We start from the raw sequence: 20,333 nt of genomic DNA, 5'->3' as shown, positions 1-20,333 counted from the left end.
ACACGTCAAATCAGTTTTCTTGATCTTCTGAGCTTGTGTGAAAATAATGTTCTATACACTGATCTTTACAGGAAACCTACTGATCGTAACAGTTTGAGGGCTGACAGTTGTCACCCACTTCCCTTGAAAAATAGTTTGCCCTACAGCCAATTGTCGAATCAAAAGAATTTGCAAAAAACAATCAGATTTCCACAGAAATATGGCTGAGACGCAAAGAAAGTTCAAGGAGAGGGGGTACAAAAATGATCAGATTAATATTGCCATTGAGAAAATTCAAAATAAAACGAGACATGACCTTTTTCAAGGGCAGTCTCGCAAAAAGACGCATTCTTGCATTCTAACTACCCGCTATTCAAAGCGCTCTGAACAAATTAAGGGAATCTTTCACAAACATTGGCACATTCTAAAATCCGATGATAGTCTCGGTAATGTGTTTTCGGACCTTCCCTTGGTCATATTTTCGCGGGGCAGAAATCTCAGAGACCAATTGGTACACTCTGATTTACCACCAAGATATTCCTGAACAACGTCTATTTGCGCCCCTATTGGATGGAAATTACAAGTGTAATGGCTGTGCTCAATGCAATGGCACTTATAAATGCAGATCCTTCAAACACCCACAAACAGGGAAATCGATCCCAATCAAAGGTGTTATTACGTACTCCACTAAGGCAGTTATTTATCTTATAACTTGTCCTTGTGGTAAAAATGATGCGGGTAAAACAAAGCGCAAATTAAAAGTACGTATCTGAGCATCGTAGCACCATTAGGTGCAAAAACTTGACTTACCCAGTTGCGGTTCACTTTTTGGAGGCAGGCCACTAGATTTAGTCTGCGTTATATTGGCATCGAACATGTCAGGGGGTGACCTTGATAATTTATTGTTAATACGAGAGGCTGCCTGGATCTTTAACTTAAAGACCCATGCTCCCTTCGGTCTCAACGTAGACTTTGATCTGAAGCCATTCTTGTGACTTTGCCATTGTAATTGTTTGTAAGCTTGTGTAGTCTAAAATGAATCTATGATCGTATGCTATCCATTAGTTTTTTTGTATGCTGCTCTTTGTATGCCATTTTAATATTTGAGAATTAACCAATGATATTAGGCCACTCTTGGCCATGATTACAGACACCTGTGTGTCTTTTGACACTATATAAACGAGTCATCCCGCAGTTTTTGCGATTATACCCTGATGAAGACAGCTTGGCTGTCGAAACGTTGGTAATTACATTTTTGCATCTGAGCTCCTAGAGTGTGAGGCTCTCCTTTTATTTTTAAGAGCAAAAACCAAGCCATGAGGTCGAAGGAATTGTCCATAGAGCTCTGAGACAGGATTGTGTCAAGGCACAGATTTGGGGAAGGGTACCAAAAAAATTCTGCAGCATTGAAGGTCCACAAGAACACAGTGGCCTCCGTCATTCTTAAATGGAAGAAGTTTGGAACCACCAAGACTCCCTCTAGAGCTGGCCGCACGGCCAAACTGAGCAGTCGGGAGAGAAGGGCCTTGGTCAGGGAGGTGACCAAGACCATGGTCACTCTGACAGAACTCTAGAGTTCCTCTGTGGAAATGGGAGAACCTTCCAGAATGACAACCATCTCTGCAGCACTCCACAAATCAGGCCTTTATGGTAGAGTGGCCAGACTGAAGCTACTCCTCAGTAAAAGGCACATGACAGCCCGTTTGGAGTTTGCCAAAAGGCACCTAAAGGACTCCCAGACCATGAGAAACAAGATTCTCTGTTCTGATGAAACCAAGATTGAACTGTTTGGCCTGAATGCCAAGCGTCACATCTGAAGGAAACCTGGCACCATCCCTACGGTGAAGCATGGTGGTGGCAGCATCATGCTGTGGGGATGTTTTTAAGCAGCAGGGACTGGGAGACTAGTCCAGATCGAGGGAAATATGAACGGAGTAAAGTACAGAGAGATCCTTGATGAAAACCTGCTCAGGACCTCAGACTGGGGCGATGGTTCACCTTCCAACAGGACAATGACCCTAAGCACACAGTTAAGACAACACAGGAGTGGCTTCGGGACAAGTCTCTGAATGTCCTTGAGTTGCCCAGCCAGAGGCCGGACTTGAACCCGATCGAACATCTCTGGAGAGACATGAAAATAGCTGTGCAGCGACGTTCCCCATCCAACCTGATCGCTTGAGAGGATCTGCAGAGAAGAATGGGATTAACTCCCCAAATACAAGTCTGCCAAGCTTGTAGCATCATACCCAAGAAGGTGTAATCGCTGCCAAAAGTGCTTCAACAATGTACTGAGTAAAGATGGTCTGAATACTTATGTAAATAAATATTCATTTTTTTTATATATATAAATTTGCAACAATTTCTAAAAACCTGTTTAATCCATTTTAGAATAAGGCTGTAACGTTATGAAAAGTGAAAAAGTAAAGCGGTCTGAATACTTTCCGAATGCACTGTACCAGTCATTTTACTTTCAAATCCATGTAGTAAAGTAAACTAGTAGACCCTTTGTGAGAAAGGAGCTATTAATTGAGACACAACACTTGTGTAATGTCTCTTCATGACCACCAGAGGTCATTGCACTAGCTGCCTTCATGGTAGGAAAATGCTATAAGTCCACAACCTGATGCCCAAACCGATATTTTATTTCATAAAAGTATTAAAATGATGTTAAGGTTAGGGTCGGGGTTAAGGATTTGGTTAGGGTTAGGGTTAACGTAAAGGTCAGTTTTTAGGTTTTTGCTAGTCGGTTTAAGCGTCAGCTGTGTAGCCTCCATTCATGGTAGGATCTATTTACCGTGTTTTATGAGGTATGCTCATACATCATGTAATATTCTGTGTGTACGAAGTCTAATGTTACTTTACATTACAGGTGAAATATAAATGTGTACGTTCTTACCTCAAAATGCATATTCTGCTCCAGGAGTTGTTTGTACAGCACTTGGTCCTCCAGTATGTTGTAGCCATGTCCTATTCTCTCTGCTTTCAGGACCTCCACAGCCTGAAGAAGTCATGAGATATGGGTCATCAAGCAGTTTTGTAAAAATCCTCACGAACAGAACTACTGGCTATTCCTGGCAACATGTCTTTGGTTGCATAGTTGCCTGACATTTTAGAAATATGGCTTCCATAGAAAGTCATTCACATAGGCTAATGAAGGATTCCAGGGTGACGTGATATTGGATAGTGATGAACAGACTAGTGCGCTCTGTGTACTCAGTTGTTTTACTTGTTTCTATCTGACATACAAACCGTATTTACGTTCTTATAAAAGGGGAGATATGTTTTCACAACGCAGTGTCACTTATAACATGATAACAGTTCAGTGAGAGACGTTATGACGTACAGTACCAGGCAAAAGTTTGGACACACCTACTCATTCAAGTGTTTCTTTATTTGTACTATTTTCACCATTTGTAGAATAATAGTGAAGACATCAATACTATGGAATCATTTAGTAACTGAAAGTGTACAACAAAAAATGTTTTAGATTCTTCAAAGTAGCCACCCTTTGCCTTGATGACAGCTTTGCATACTCTTGGCATTCGCTCAACCAGCTTCACCTGGAATGCTTTCCCAACAGTCTTGAAGGAGTTCCCACATATGCTGAGCACTTGTTGGCTGCTTTTCCTTCACTCTGCGGTCCAACTAATCCCAAACCATCTCATTTGGATTGAGGTTGGGTTATTGTGGAGGCCTGGTCATCTGATGCAGCACTCATCACTCTCTCTTTCTTGGTCAAATAGCCCTTACACTGGAGGTGTGTTTTTGGTCATTGTCCTGTTGAACAACAAAGGATAGTCCCACTAATCGCAAACCAGATGGGATGGCGTATTGCTTGTTAACATGCTGGTTAAGTGTACCTTGAATTATAAATAAATCAGTGTCACTAGCAAAGCACCATCACACTTCCTCTTCCATGCTTCACGGTGGGAACCACACATGCAGAGATTATCTGTTCACCTACTCTGCGTCTTACAAAGACACGGCGGTTGGAACCAAAAATCTCACATTTGGACTCATCAGACCAAAAGGCAGTTCTCCACCGGTCTAATGTCCATTGCTTGTGTTTCTTGGCCCAAGCAAGTCTCTTCTTATTGGTGTCCTTTAGTAGTGGTTTCTTTGCAGCAATTCGACCATGAAGTCACGCAGTCTCCTCTGAACAGTTGATGTTGAGATGTCTCTTACTTTAACTCTGAAGCATTTATTTGGGCTCCAATCTGAGGTGCAGTCAATTGCAGATTTCTGAGGCTGGTAACTAATGAACTTATGCTCTGCAGCAGAGGTAACTGGGTCTTCCTTTCCTGTAGCGGTCATCATGAGCCATTTTCATCATAGCGCTTTATGGTTTCTGCAACTGCACTTGACACTTTCAAAGTTCTTAATTTTTCGCATTGACTGACCTTCATGTCTTAAAGTAATGATGGACTGTTGTTTCTCTTTGCTTATTTGAGCTGTTCTTGCCATAATATGGACTTGGACTTTTACCAAATAGGGCAGTCTTCTGTAAACCACCCCTACCATGTCACAACACAACTGATTGGCTCAAACGCATTAAGAAGGAAAGAAATCCCACAAATCAACTTTTAACAAGGCACACGTGTTAATTGAAATGCATTCCAGGTGACTACCTAATGAAGCTGGTTGAGAGAATGACAAGTGTGTGCAAAGCTGTCATCAAGTTACAGGGTGGCTACTTTGAAGAATCTCAAATATAAAATATATTTTGATTTGTTTAACACGTTTTGTTTACATGAGTCCATGTGTTATGGGCTCCGGGCAGCCGAGCGGAAATGGAGGAAAACTCGCCTCCCTGCGGACCTGGCATCCTTTCACTCCCTCCTCTCTACATTCTCCTCTTCTGTCTCTGCTGCTAAAGCCAATTTCTACCACTCTAAATTCCAAGCATCTGCCTCTAACCCTAGGAAGCTCTTTGCCACCTTCTCCTCCCTCCTGAATCCTCCTCCCCCTCCTCCCCCCTCCTCCCTCTCTGCTGATGACTTCGTCAACCATTTTGAAAAGAAGGTCGACGACATCCGATCCTCGTTTGCTAAGTCAAACGACACCGCTGGTTCTGCTCACACTGCCCTACCCTGTGCTTTGACCTCTTTCTCCCCTCTCTCTCCAGATGAAATCTCGCGTCTTGTGACGGCCGGCCGCCCAACAACCTGCCCGCTTGACCCTATCCCCTCCTCTCTTCTCCAGACCATTTCCGGAGACCTTCTCCCTTACCTCACTTCGCTCATCAACTCATCCTTGACCGCTGGCTACGTCCCTTCCGTCTTCAAGAGAGCGAGAGTTGCACCCCTTCTGAAAAAACCTACACTCGATCCCTCCGATGTCAACAACTACAGACCAGTATCCCTTCTTTCTTTTCTCTCCAAAACTCTTGAACGTGCCGTCCTTGGCCAGCTCTCCTGCTATCTCTCTCAGAATGACCTTCTTGATCCAAATCAGTCAGGTTTCAAGACTAGTCATTCAACTGAGACTGCTCTTCTCTGTGTCACGGAGGCGCTCCGCACTGCTAAAGCTAACTCTCTCTCCTCTGCTCTCATCCTTCTAGACCTATCGGCTGCCTTTGATACTGTGAACCATCAGATCCTCCTCTCCACCCTCTCCGAGCTGGGCATCTCCGGCGCGGCCCACGCTTGGATTGCGTCCTACCTGACAGGTCGCTCCTACCAGGTGGCGTGGCGAGAATCTGTCTCCGCACCACGTGCTCTCACCACTGGTGTCCCCCAGGGCTCTGTTCTAGGCCCTCTCCTATTCTCGCTATACACCAAGTCACTTGGCTCTGTCATATCCTCACATGGTCTCTCCTATCATTGCTATGCAGACGACACACAATTAATCTTCTCCTTTCCCCCCTCTGATAACCAGGTGGTGAATCGCATCTCTGCATGTCTGGCAGACATATCAGTGTGGATGACGGATCACCACCTCAAGCTGAACCTCGGCAAGACGGAGCTGCTCTTCCTCCCGGGGAAGGACTGCCCGTTCCATGATCTCGCCATCACGGTTGACAACTCCATTGTGTCCTCCTCCCAGAGTGCTAAGAACCTTGGCGTGATCCTGGACAACACCCTGTCGTTCTCAACTAACATCAAGGCGGTGACCCGTTCCTGTAGGTTCATGCTCTACAACATTCGCAGAGTACGACCCTGCCTCACGCAGGAAGCGGCGCAGGTCCTAATCCAGGCACTTGTCATCTCCCGTCTGGATTACTGCAACTCGCTGTTGGCTGGGCTCCCTGCCTGTGCCATTAAACCCCTACAACTCATCCAGAACGCCGCAGCCCGTCTGGTGTTCAACTTTCCCAAGTTCTCTCACGTCACCCCGCTCCTCCGCTCTCTCCACTGGCTTCCAGTTGAAGCTCGCATCCGTTACAAGACCATGGTGCTTGCCTACGGAGCTGTGAGGGGAACGGCACCTCCGTACCTTCAGGCTCTGATCAGGCCCTACACCCAAACAAGGGCACTGCGTTCATCCACCTCTGGCCTGCTCGCCTCCCTACCTCTGAGGAAGTACAGTTCCCGCTCAGCCCAGTCAAAACTGTTCGCTGCTCTGGCACCCCAATGGTGGAACAAACTCCCTCACGACGCCAGGTCAGCGGAGTCAATCACCACCTTCCGGAGACACCTGAAACCCCACCTCTTTAAGGAATACCTAGGATAGGATAAAGTAATCCTTCTAACCCCCCCCCTTAAAAGAGTTAGATGCACTATTGTAAAGTGGTTGTTCCACTGGATATCATAAGGTGAATGCACCAATTTGTAAGTCGCTCTGGATAAGAGCGTCTGCTAAATGACTTAAATGTAAATGACTTAAATGTAATGTAAATGTTATTTCATAGTTTTGATGTTTTCACTGTAGAATAATAATGTAGAAAATAGTAAAAATAAAGTAACCCTTGAATGAGTAGATGTGTCCAAACTTTTGACTGGTACTGTAGGTGTTGCTGTTGTGTGTTGAAGTAGAGGAAGTCTTCACAGCCTGAAGAAGTCATGAGATATGGGTCATCAAGCAGTTTTGTAAAAATCCTCACGAACAGAACTACTGGCTATTCCTGGCAACATGTCTTTGGTTGCATAGTTGCCTGACATTTTATAAATATGGCTTCCATAGAAAGTCATTCACATAGGCTAATGAAGGATTCCAGGGTGACGTGATATTGGATAGTGATGAACAGACTAGTGCGCTCTGTGTACTCAGTTGTTTTACTTGTTTCTATCTGACATACAAACCGTATTTACGTTCTTATAAAAGGGGAGATATGTTTTCACAACGCAGTGTCACTTATAACATGATAACAGTTCAGTGAGAGACGTTATGACGTACAGTACCAGGCAAAAGTTTGGACACACCTACTCATTCAAGTGTTTCTTTATTTGTACTATTTTCACCATTTGTAGAATAATAGTGAAGACATCAATACTATGGAATCATTTAGTAACTGAAAGTGTACAACAAAAAATGTTTTAGATTCTTCAAAGTAGCCACCCTTTGCCTTGATGACAGCTTTGCATACTCTTGGCATTCGCTCAACCAGCTTCACCTGGAATGCTTTCCCAACAGTCTTGAAGGAGTTCCCACATATGCTGAGCACTTGTTGGCTGCTTTTCCTTCACTCTGCGGTCCAACTCATCCCAAACCATCTCATTTGGATTGAGGTTGGGTTATTGTGGAGGCCTGGTCATCTGATGCAGCACTCATCACTCTCTCTTTCTTGGTCAAATAGCCTTTACACTGGAGGTGTGTTTTTGGTCATTGTCCTGTTGAACAACAAAGGATAGTCCCACTAATCGCAAACCAGATGGGATGGCGTATTGCTTGTTAACATGCTGGTTAAGTGTACCTTGAATTATAAATAAATCAGTGTCACTAGCAAAGCACCATCACACTTCCTCTTCCATGCTTCACGGTGGGAACCACACATGCAGAGATTATCTGTTCACCTACTCTGCGTCTTACAAAGACACGGCGGTTGGAACCAAAAATCTCACATTTGGACTCATCAGACCAAAAGGCAGTTCTCCACCGGTCTAATGTCCATTGCTTGTGTTTCTTGGCCCAAGCAAGTCTCTTCTTATTGGTGTCCTTTAGTAGTGGTTTCTTTGCAGCAATTCGACCATGAAGTCACGCAGTCTCCTCTGAACAGTTGATGTTGAGATGTCTCTTACTTTAACTCTGAAGCATTTATTTGGGCTCCAATCTGAGGTGCAGTCAATTGCAGATTTCTGAGGCTGGTAACTAATGAACTTATGCTCTGCAGCAGAGGTAACTGGGTCTTCCTTTCCTGTAGCGGTCATCATGAGCCATTTTCATCATAGCGCTTTATGGTTTCTGCAACTGCACTTGACACTTTCAAAGTTCTTAATTTTTCGCATTGACTGACCTTCATGTCTTAAAGTAATGATGGACTGTTGTTTCTCTTTGCTTATTTGAGCTGTTCTTGCCATAATATGGACTTGGACTTTTACCAAATAGGGCAGTCTTCTGTAAACCACCCCTACCATGTCACAACACAACTGATTGGCTCAAACGCATTAAGAAGGAAAGAAATCCCACAAATCAACTTTTAACAAGGCACACGTGTTAATTGAAATGCATTCCAGGTGACTACCTAATGAAGCTGGTTGAGAGAATGACAAGTGTGTGCAAAGCTGTCATCAAGTTACAGGGTGGCTACTTTGAAGAATCTCAAATATAAAATATATTTTGATTTGTTTAACACGTTTTGTTTACATGAGTCCATGTGTTATTTCATAGTTTTGATGTTTTCACTGTAGAATAATAATGTAGAAAATAGTAAAAATAAAGTAACCCTTGAATGAGTAGATGTGTCCAAACTTTTGACTGGTACTGTAGGTGTTGCTGTTGTGTGTTGAAGTAGAGGAAGTCTTCGGTCAAGTTGAACTGTCATAGAAATATTTAATGGTCCCCAAAGGCTGTACAGGAAAGGGAAGCTCACCTCTTTCACCACAGAGGCAGGGCCTACCTCTCCAGCATGGACTGTTCTGTGGACCCCACATCTCTCTGCTTCCTGTCAACAAGGTCACTCACATCAACGCCAAGTTAACATGAGAAACATCTGGCTTTGACAGTTAGTCCCAACTGAAATACCTTCCATTGTCTTGAAACTGTCATTATACATGGATGAACATAGTCATAACATGATTCCAAGAGCTCATGCTTCGGTAAAGAGAATGCGTTATTTTTTGCCAAAGGCTAGATTGGTAAGAATTGCATCTCACCAACATTTGAGAAATGTCAGGTCTGCTTTTGACAAAACCCAGCTTAGAATTTAAGACCTCTGAATCTAGAGCTTGTACAGTCATAACTGTCTGTATTAGTATCAGCGTGGCACTCTACTAAGAGCATGTTCATTCTCCGACTCCTAGTGTTTGGAACTGGACTTCGTCACACTAATGATTTAAACAGATGTTAACATGACCACATTTATCACTTCAGCCGCTGGTTGACCTTACCACAGTGTTCCCAGATGTTATCCTGGGGGGAATGATTGAATGGCTGTGTGTTTAATTCAGGAACCACCAGAGATAGAACAAACTACGCAGTTGAAACACTTAAGTGTTTAAGTGCATACTTTGGTGCATACTTTGGACAACTTGCCTAAATTTGGTCATGAACACAGTGAATAGTTTCACTGATTCAGTTAGTTCTTGAGAGTTCTGTTGCAAGAAATTGCAGACCTCTCCAAATGTTTGTCTAAAGCGACCATCAGGTCTCCATTTATGGGTATATGTATAGTTAGAGTTAAAAATCAAAGTTTATTTTTCACGTCAAATACAACAGGTGTAGACCTTACAGTGAAATGCTTACTTACAGGCTCTAACCAATTGTGCGAAAGAAAAAGGTGTGTGTGTGTGTGTAGGTAAGTAAAGAAATAAAACAGTAAAAAGACATTTTGAAAATAACAGTAGCAAGGCTATATACAGACACCGGTTAGTCAGGCTTATTGAGGTAGTATGTACATGTGGGTATGGTTAAAGTGACTATGCATATATGATGAACAGAGTGTAGAAGTAGCATAAAAGAGGGGGTGGGACACAATGCAGATAGCCCGGTTAGCCAATGTGTGGGAGCACTGGTTGGTCGGGCCAATTGAGGTAGTATGTACATGAATGTATAGTTAAAGTGACTATGCATATAAGATAAACAGAGAGTAGCAGCAGCGTAAAAGAGGGGTTGGGGGGGGGCACACAATGCAAATAGTCCGGGTAACCATTTGGTTACCTGTTCAGGATTCTTATGGCTTGGGGGTAAAAACTGTTGAGAAGCCTTTTTGTCCTAGACTTGGCACTCCGGTACCGCTTGCCATGCTGTAGTAGAGAGAACAGTCTATGACTGGGGTGGCTGGGGTCTTTGACAATTTTCAGGGCCTTCCTCTGACACCGCCTGGTGTAGAGGTCCTGGATGGCAGGCAGCTTTGCCCCAGTGATGTACTGGGTCGTACGCACTACCCTCTGAAGTGCCTTGCGGTCGGAGGCTGAGCAATTGCCGTACCAGGCAGTGATGCAACCGGTCAGGATGCTCTTGATGTTGCAGCTGTCGAACCTTTTGAGGATCTCAGGACCCATGCCAAATCTTTTTAGTTTCCTAAGGGGGAATAGGCTTTGTCGTGCCCTCTTCACGACTGTCTTGGTGTGTTTGGACCATTCTAGTTTGTTGGTGATGTGGACACCAAGGAATTTGAAGCTCTCAACCTGCTCCACTACAGCCCCGTCGATGAGAATGGGGATGTGCAATCATCTCCTTAGTCTTGGTTATGTTGAGGGAGAGGTTGTTATACTGGCACCACCCGGCCAGGTCTCTGACCTCCTCCCTATAGGCTGTCTCGTCGTTGTCGGTGATCAGGCCTACCACTGTTGTGTCGTCAGCAAACTTAATGATGGTGTTGGAGTCGTGCCTGGCCATGCAGTCGTGGGTGAACAGGGAGTACTGGAGGGGACTGAGCACGCACCCCTGGGGAGCTCAAGTGTTGAGGATCAGCGTGGCAAATGTGTTGCTACCTACCCTCACCACCTGGGGGCGGCCCGTCAGGATGTCCAGGATCCAGTTGCAGAGGGAGGTGTTTAGTCCCAGGTTCCTTAGCTTAGTGATGAGCTTTGAGGGTACAATGGTGTTGAACGCTGAGCTGTAGTCAATGAATAGCATTCTCACATAGGTGTTCCTTTTGTCCAGGTGGGAAAGGGCAGTGTGGAGTGCAATAGAGATTGCATCATCTGTGGATCTGTTTGGGCGGTATGCAAATTGGAGTGGGTCTAGGGTTTCTGGGATAATGGTGTTGATGTGAGCCATGACCAGCCTTTCAAAGCACTTCATGACTACGGACGTGAGTGCTACGGGTCTGTAGTCATTTAGGCAGGTTGCCTTTGTGTTCTTGGGCACAGGGACTATGGTGGTCTGCTTGAAGCATGTTGGTATTACAGACTCAATCAGGGACATGTTGAAAATGTCAGTGAAGACACCTGCCAGTTGGTCAGTACATGCCCGGAGCACACGTCCTGGTAATCCATCTGGCCCTGCAGCCTTGTGAATGTTGACCTGTTTAAAGGTCTTACTCACGTCGTCTATGGAGAGCATGATCACACAGTCGTCCGGAACAGCTTATGCTCTCATGCATGTCTCAGTGTTGCTTGCCTCGAAGCGAGCATAGAAGTGATTTAGCTCGTCTGGTAGGCTCGTGTCACTGGGCAGCTCGCGGCTGTGCTTCCCTTTGTAGTCTGTAATAGTTTGCAAGCCCTGCCACATCCGACGAGTGTCGGAGCCAGTGTAGTATGATTCAATCTTAGCCCTGTATTGACACTTTGCCTGTTTGATGGTTCGTCGCAGGGCATAGCAGGATTTCTTGTAAGCTTCCGGGTTAGAGTCCCGCACCTTGAAAGCGGCAGCTCTACCCTTTTAGCTCAGTGCGAATAATGCCTGTAATCCATGGCTTCTGGTTGGGGTATGTACGTACAGTCACTGTGGGGGGGGACGTTCTCAATGCACTTATTGATAAAGCCAGTGACTGATGTGGTGTATTCCTCAATGCCATCGGAAGAATCCCGGAACATGTTCCAGTCTGTGATAGCAAAACAGTCCTGCAGTTTTGCATCTGCTTCATCTGACCATTTTTTTATAGACCGAGTCACTGGTGCTTCCTGCTTTAATTTGTGCTTGTAAGCAGGAATCAGGAGGATAGAGTTGTGGTCGGATTTACCAAATGGAGGGCGAGGTAGAGCTTTCTACGCGTGTGTGGAGTACAGGTGATCTAGAATTTTTCCCCTCAGGTTACACATTTATAATGATATGGTGTAAATTATTGGCTAGTTATAAAACAAATCAACCAATTGTAGGCCTTTTAAGGTCTGAGGTTCTGCAATAGGCCTAATAAAGATTGGTTGTACTTTAACTCTGTTATCTGACAACGGGTAGCCAACAGTGTCAAATGTGATTATTTATTTTCATAGTGTCACATTTTAAATTCTTGTGCAAGTTGGAGGGTGATCTGCCACATTTTTAAGCAATAAAAATTTGCATGGTATGCTGCATGACAGCTTTCAGTAGGAAAGTGGTTAACCTCATATCCTGCTGAGGCTACCTATTGTCTTGTATTGGGGCCATGAACCATGCATCTATGGAAGAGTTGCCTACAGCACATACAGAATGAATTGGACACGAGGGTTCAAAGTTGGGCAGTGGTAAGTTACCTCATAGGCCATCCTGTGTCCTGGGTAGGCCTCACAGTTGAGTGACTCATCTCCTGCCAGATCAATAGCCACCACTCCATCCTTCTTGTACTTCTTACACAACTCCACCACGTCCATGGACCAGTCTGCGCAACGCAACAACACATTTATTACAGGACAGCAGCAACCCAGTGAGGTCAAAGACCCAGAGACAGGTCGTTTTAAAATGCAGGATGTTTGATTTGTGTGGATGTTTGTGAAATGTTTTCATGCTAGATCTATGACCTAAAGGTTATCTGAATATCTGCTGCTACGAATGAGAGACATTGTGAATCATGTCAAGCATCTCCGTGAAAGCTAGTGGAAAGCAATGGTTGTAAAGGTCAAATTGTTCAGTTCCAAACATAATGTTAACAAAAGCAGAACAAAAAACAAAATACTGACAACAGAAAACTGTTCACTGGAATGTTTGCCTAAAATAGCCACTTGTATTTTGATTAATGTAATAACAAAAACAGATACTATGCTCTGTGAAGTCAGAAAGTTACATACAACCAAATTACTTTACTGCTGGCTCTATTCTGGACTGTAACATAGGAGATTTGGCTTGCAATTTTTAATTCAGTGATACATTACACAAATGAGCCTCTCTTTACTGTCTGCATTAGGGTCAGCAAATGGTGACATTAGCTAAGGAGAAAACTCAATAAGCACAGCATCACACCATCCTCACATATAGATCAACATCATTGAGTGGGGATGGAATGAAACAAGACATAGTCAGACGATGCCCAAAACAGGAAGTATAGCCAGTATTTTTGACTGGGAGATGTTTGGCCTACAACTTAGTGTGATGAGGATCACAGACAGAGGACTACAGACAGGAAAACAGACAGAGGCAGACAATAAGGAGGGCCAGACAGACAGGACAGGACCGTGAGGGCATTACTTGGCATGTGGCGCATGCAGCATAGAATGGACCTGGCTATGATGTTGAATGCCTTCTCTCCCTCGGCCAGACCCTGGTTCACCAAGCAAACGACCTCATCTGGGCTCAAGTCACCTCTGGGGAAGAGAGTGAAATCAACACACAGAGAACTCTTCAATACGTTGTGATGTCACATTTTCTTATCTCTAAGAACAGATACCTACATGAACAATACAAGACTACTATATGGACATGCACAATACAGTTCTTTGAGTTACTTGTGCTCTCCGATTGCAAAGTGACATCAATCACATAAAAGGTACGCTTTTCTGTCAGCTACTTTACCGGCTCAGAAACATATAGTATCATCCACGTACTCTTTTTGGTTCCATGGAATGGGTTCTACGTCAGTGTTAGCCAGAAAGTGTGGACTGTATCTGACTTCAACGTAGATCACCCCCTCTTTGGCTTTGTCCTCCACAAACTCATAGGCTATCCTCTTGATCGCCTCTCTGTCGCCACTGGAAAGGTCACAGAAAATCAGAGGAAGCCCAAGAGAAACAAATAAATATTTACTCAACTATGGCAGATAATGAATAGTATTAGTCACCAGCAAAGGCCCTACATTTGCTTTAGATTTCATCACATTATGCTCATCCAGTTACAAATGAAGATGTTGGGAGAAGCTATATTTCAATTTACGACACATAAAATACAGGAAATGTTCTAGGAACAGCCCATTGTTCTTTGCGTCTCTTCCCTCTTGGCTTACAGGTTTAGTAACAGGGTATTACAGGTTTAGTAACAGGGTATTACAGGGTTAGTAACAGGGTATTACAGGGTTAGTACTGGGTATTACATGGTAGAAGTGTTTCTCTGAATGGCAGGAGGGTAATCTGATGGTAAATCCTCAGCACGCCACGCCAGGAGGACTATTACTGTCACAGAGAGAGCCAAGTGGCTGAACCAATGCTCCCTGTGACCCCTGACCTGAACTTGACTGGCACTGAGCCCTTCACTGCTACTGCTAATATGACTAACTGTCAGCAGGAGAATATGACTATCATTATCCCTGTATGATAAGGAAGGTAAAGGACATAAGATCAGCCTGTGTACAGTATTTGAGGGATGACATAGGGCAGGGGCCACCAATTACATTAAGCCGCGGGCCAATTCTTTTTTGAGTGGATGGTCCTGGGGCCGGAACATAATTCAAAATCATTTGTAGACCTACACTGCAAATTGACCGCAAGAAGCCCAAACATATATAGTATTTTACATATTTCCTAAATTAAAATAACTTTGAGCTGATTTCCTGGGGATTTTACAGCCATTTATGTCCAACAACAAAAATCATTATTTATATTTTTTTTTTTACTAATTTGGCTTGAGTTCCACCTATTGGGAAACCTGACATAGGGAATGATAGAATATTATAGTCATTTGTAATTTTCATTTGATTTTGAGTACATATCATTCTGTTTTATAGTACACATTTCTGTAAAAGTCCCCGTGAAGCAATGGGTATTTTGGTTGGAGGGGTGGGAAATGTCTGCAAACTCAGTGGAACAGATATATCTAGCATCATTTCCCTTTCTATTGCTTTTTGACTTAACCAAGTTTCTGTTTCACATCACGATTGGAAAAAAGACCAGCATTTACACTAGAGGTGAATGGCTGTTTCTAACATGCCTGGTCTGAATGCTTGTTGTCCCGCCCCCTGACCTCCCTCTGTGCCGGTCTATCCGCCAACACACACAACAATTCTGCATGAGCCAAACACAGCTAGCAAGTTCCCCATGTTGTTGTCGTGTAGGGGGGAAGCACCAGATGCAACAAAACAGCTTTTCAAGGGAAGGCCTTGCTAAAGAATGCTTCATTCAGCATAACTGCCAGCTGGCAGCTTCCCTGGCTGCTATTATAAACCATCATTGGGTCTTTTCATACTTGTTGTGGGCAGTGGTGTAAAGTACTTAATTAAAAATACTTTAAAGTGTTGTAGTAATTCGTTTTTGTACATTACTTCCTATTTATACTTTTACTCCCCTACATTCCTAATGAAAATAATGTGCTTTTTACTCCATACATTTTCCCTGACACGTAGAAATACTTGTTACATTTCGAATGCTTAGCAGGATAGGAAAATGGTCCAATTCACGTACTTATCAAGAGAACATCTCTGGTCATCCCTACTGCTTCTGATCTGGCGGACTCACTCGAGCGTGCCTCTGGCTATCCGTACATTAAAATAAGAAAATCGTGCCGTCTGGTTTGCTTAAAATAAGGAATGTGAAAATTTATACTTTTTGCTTTTGATTCTTAAGTATGTTTTGGCGATTACATTTACTTTTGATACTTAAGTATATTTAAAACCACATACTTTTAGTCAAGTAGTATTTTACTTGGTGACTTTCACTTATACTTGAGTAATTTTCTATTATGGTATCTTTACTTTTACTCAAGTATGACAATTGGGTACTTTTTCCACTACTGGTTGTGTGAAGTTACTGGTTAGTCTGGTATGGAGCTGAACCATCACAGAAAATGTTGTCTTTTAATACATTGTTTAGTTTCAGCAGTGGGTGAGATTTGAGTTTAGATTTTACTATGATTGTTGCTTTTTTCAAAAGTACCATCTTGGGGTCAAAATGTGAAATATGTTGATAGCTTTAGGGTTAAATATAAGCTAGTATTGTAATGGGAACGATATCTATAACGACCAATTAGACTCTGTAAATTCAGTTGGTTGCCACAGACACACCTGCCTGCATCATGACCTGCTCCTGCATTACATCCACTCAGTAACCAGGAAGAAGACCAATCAAGAATGGTCTTAAGTGTTCTTTACAAGCTTGTTGATTGTATTGCTGGCAACACCAATTAATCGCCGTCATACCAGTACATAGACTCTCGACTTCCAACACCATGTAACTGTCGGTAACAGAAATGTTTGTGTTTGCCAATTTTAACCGCACACTTGTTGTTTGTGTACATGGATTTTAGAATGTCGTATGTTTTTCCCCCAACACCACTTTCCATCAATTTGTATTGCAGACCCTCATGCCAAATTGAGTCAAAATATTTTTTGAAATCAACAAAGCATGAGAAGACTTTGCCTTTGTTTTGGTTTGTTTGTCAATTAGGGTGTGCAGGGTGAATACGTGGTCTGTCGTACCGTAATTTGGTAAAAAGCCAATATAACATTTGCTCAGTACACTGTTTTCACTGAGGAAATGTCTGCTGTTAATGATAAGGCAGAGGATTTTCCCAAGGTTGCTGTTGACGCATATCCCACGGTAGTTATTGGGGTTAAATTTGTCTCCACTTTTGTGGATTGGGGAAGATGCTAGAGCTAAGGATGATGTTAAAGAGTTTAAGTATAGCCAATTGGAATTTGTGGTCTGTATATTTTATAATTTCATTGAGGATACCACCAACACCACAGGCCTTTTCGGGATGGAGGGTTTGTATTTTGTCCTGTAGTTCATTCAATGTAATTGGAGAATCCAGTGGGTTATGGTAGTTTTTAATAGTTGATTCTAAGATTTGTATTTGATCATGTATATGTTTTTGCTGTTCTTTGTTATAGGGCCAAAAAGATTGGAGAAGTGGTTTACCCATACATCTCCGTTTTGGATAGATAACTCTGTGTTTGTTTAGTGTTTTCCAATTTTCCCAGAAGTGGTTAGTCTATCGATTCTTCAATTACATTGAGCTGATTTCTGACCTGCTGTTCCTTCTTTTTCCATAGTGTATTTCTTTATTGTTTTAGTGATTCACCATAGTGAAGGTGTAAGCTCAGGTTCTGGGTCTTTATGTTTTTGGTTGGACAGGTTTCTCAATTTCTTTCTTATGTTTTTGCATTCTTCATCAAACCATTTGTCATTGTTGTTAATTTTCTTTTCTGTTTGAAATGTTTAGATTTGATAGGGAAGCTGAGAGGTCAAATATACTATTTAGGTTTTCTACTGCCAAGTTTACACCTTCACTATTACAGTGCAATGTTTTGGGATTGAAGGGATTGAATTTGTTGTTGCCTAATTTTTTTTTGGTAGCTTGCCACACTACTTTCCTTCCATCTATAGCATTTCTTAATATTATTCAGTTCCTTTGGCTTTGATGCCTCATGATTGACCATGGCTCTGTTCAAGTAGACTGTGATTTTGCTGTGTTCTGATAGGTGTGTCAGTAGGCTGACTGAACGCTCTGAGAGACTCTGGGTTGAGGTCAGTGATAAAGTATTCTACAGTATTACTGCCAAGAGATGAGCTATAGGTGTTCCTACCGTAGGAGTCCCCTCGAAGCATATCATTGAGTACGTACATACCCAGTATGCGACAGAGCTGCAGGAATTGTGACCTGTTTTTGTTGGTTATGTTGTCGTAGTTAGGGGTGCATATGGGGGACGGACTGTTGTAATCTCCATGTAGGTGATTGTCCCTGTGGTGATGGTATCCGGTTCTTGTCCAGTTCTGGCATTTAGGTCGCCACAGACTAGTACATGTCCCTGGGCCTGGAAATGATTGATTTCCCCCTCCAGGATGGAGAAGCTGTCTTCATTAAAGCATGGGGATTCTAGTGAGGGGGTATATGTAGCACACAGGAGGACATTTTTCTCTGTTGAGATTCCTTGTAAAATGTTCCTGTTTTGATTAATTTAATAGAGTGAGTTACTGTAGGTCTGCTCTATACCAAATTAGCATACCCCCTGAGTCCCTTACCTTTTTCACACCTGGTAGTTTGGTGGATGGGACTACCAGCTCTCTGTAACCTAGAGGGCAACCAGTGGGTCCATCTCCTCTATACCCTGTGTGTGTCTCTCTCTACCCTGAGTGTGTCTCTCTCTCTCTTGAGACCCTCCTATCCTGTAACACAACCAGTATGAAGTAAACTAACCCTGACACTCATTTATTAAGGTATTTGTCAAACTCTCACTCTTGAGTTTGACGTCCCTAGCTTGTTCCCAGATCTGTTTTTGCTGTTTTACCAATTCCTATGGTCATTGTTATGCTATTGGCACAAATAGATCTAGGTCCATGAAAACCCCTCTCTGTGATAATGATAAGAAAACCCCTTCCAGCATCGGGAAACACCCTTCCAGCACTGTTAGCTGATGTGGGCTAGTTGATCTGGACATTTCTGACAAGGTATGCAATGACTAACATGACAAGAGGAACTGGTGATGCACTACCCAATTTCAAAATTCTACTATTACAACTTTCAAGAGTGAGTTGAAAGCAGGACAGAGTTCCTTTAAAAAGGTGGTTCACAGTTTGGGAACCACTGTGCTAAATTACTAAAATGTAAATGAAACCAAAAAGCTCAGGTGGTTAGTACAGTAGTCAGCATCTATTTATCTCATATCTATCTTTATGTTCAGGGTACTTACGCAATGACGTGCATGTACTCTGCGAACTTGCCGAGGAACTCTGTGAGCGTGGCAGGCTGGTGCACCACACAGATGTGTGTCATCTCCTTCACTGTGCATGCAGGCAGGGTAATCCCACGTCGCCTGGGACAGACAGAGGACTTTAAAAGTACAATCAGCAATATTTCGCTACAGCTGTTCAACGTTCATTTCTCTAGGTTGAAAATGAAAGGAGACCAGGCATTTGCCATTAGGGCCCCTAGACTTTGGAATGGTCTGCCAGATTTAGTGCCTCTTTTTAAATCTCTGCTGAAGACACTTTTATAAAGATGCTTTTAATATATGATTTCAATGTATTATTTTTATTAAATGTATTTTTAAAATTCTCCTTCCTACTATCTTTGTTTGTTTCTTAGTACTTTTAATTGATTACTTTATGTGTATCACTATGTTACTTGTATTGAAAAGCGCTATACAAATAAAATTATTATTATTATTATTTCAATTAACTATATTAAGGACTTAAAGACATTTGCTAGTTCAAAAAGAGCACCATAACTATACCTATATGTTCCAAACACTGAAAGAACATCGTATGTCACTTGAACCTAACAGCCTTTTTGTGAAGGGTAATTGGCCATTCATGATTCAAGAGAACTGGCAAAACCAATTTAACACATTATTTAGCTATAAGAAAAATGCTAAGAACTCAACAGGTTTATGAACTTACTCGGCAACGTCTAGGATCGTCTCCACTCGGATAGCGCCATCAAGATGCACATGCAGCTCAATCTGAAGATAAAAATATGACAAAATAATTATAATAAAAAAACAGAATGTACTTTAATACGCAGTACGCATGACTGGGCACCGAACATAGTGCAGTCAGTAAAAAGGCCAGTGATGCCAAAGAAGGTTCAAAGAAGAGCAACTGAGTGCTAATGCGCCTTTTTATAGCCACGAGTTACACTGACAGATGAAAGTGCTAAATCTTGTCAGCTCCACTATTACTCCGAGTGCCCTCACCTCCTCCCTGTAGGCTGTCTCGTCATTATTGGTGATCAAGCCCACTACTGTTGTGTTGTCTGCAAACTTGATGATTGAGTTGGAGGTTTGCATGGCCACGCAGTCGTGGGTGAACAGGGAGTACAGGAGAGGGCTGAGCACACACCCTTGTGGGGCCCCAGTGTTGAGGGTCAGTGAAGTGGAGATGTTGTTTCCTACCTTCACCACCTGGGGGCGGCCCGTCAGAAAGTCCAGGACCCAGTTGCACAGGGAGGGGTTGAGACTCAGGACCTCCAGCCTGATGATGAGCTTGGAGGGTACTATGGTGTTGAATGCTGAGCTGTAGTCAATGAACAGAATT

At 43.0% G+C, this 20,333-nt stretch overlaps 1 protein-coding gene across 1 annotated transcript in view; it reads right to left on the bottom strand.

The window, feature by feature from the left end:
• The window catches only part of LOC139557669 (adenosine deaminase-like), a 32,431-nt gene that overhangs the window by 2,420 nt on the left and 9,678 nt on the right, over window positions 1-20,333 (bottom strand). The window contains exons 2-8 of the mRNA XM_071372755.1: window positions 19,698-19,759; window positions 18,989-19,111; window positions 13,977-14,120; window positions 13,621-13,736; window positions 12,693-12,817; window positions 8,948-9,019; window positions 2,876-2,977 (exon numbers count right to left, since the gene is read on the bottom strand). Coding sequence (XP_071228856.1) covers window positions 2,876-2,977; window positions 8,948-9,019; window positions 12,693-12,817; window positions 13,621-13,736; window positions 13,977-14,120; window positions 18,989-19,111; window positions 19,698-19,759 — 744 coding nt within the window. The remainder of the gene's footprint in view (window positions 1-2,875; window positions 2,978-8,947; window positions 9,020-12,692; window positions 12,818-13,620; window positions 13,737-13,976; window positions 14,121-18,988; window positions 19,112-19,697; window positions 19,760-20,333) is intronic.

This window comes from Salvelinus alpinus, chromosome 28 (genome assembly GCF_045679555.1).
Source record: "Salvelinus alpinus chromosome 28, SLU_Salpinus.1, whole genome shotgun sequence".
NCBI lineage: Eukaryota > Metazoa > Chordata > Actinopteri > Salmoniformes > Salmonidae > Salvelinus > Salvelinus alpinus.
The sequence above is the reverse complement of the archived record's forward strand: the minus strand, read 5'-3'. Positions and strand labels throughout refer to the sequence as shown.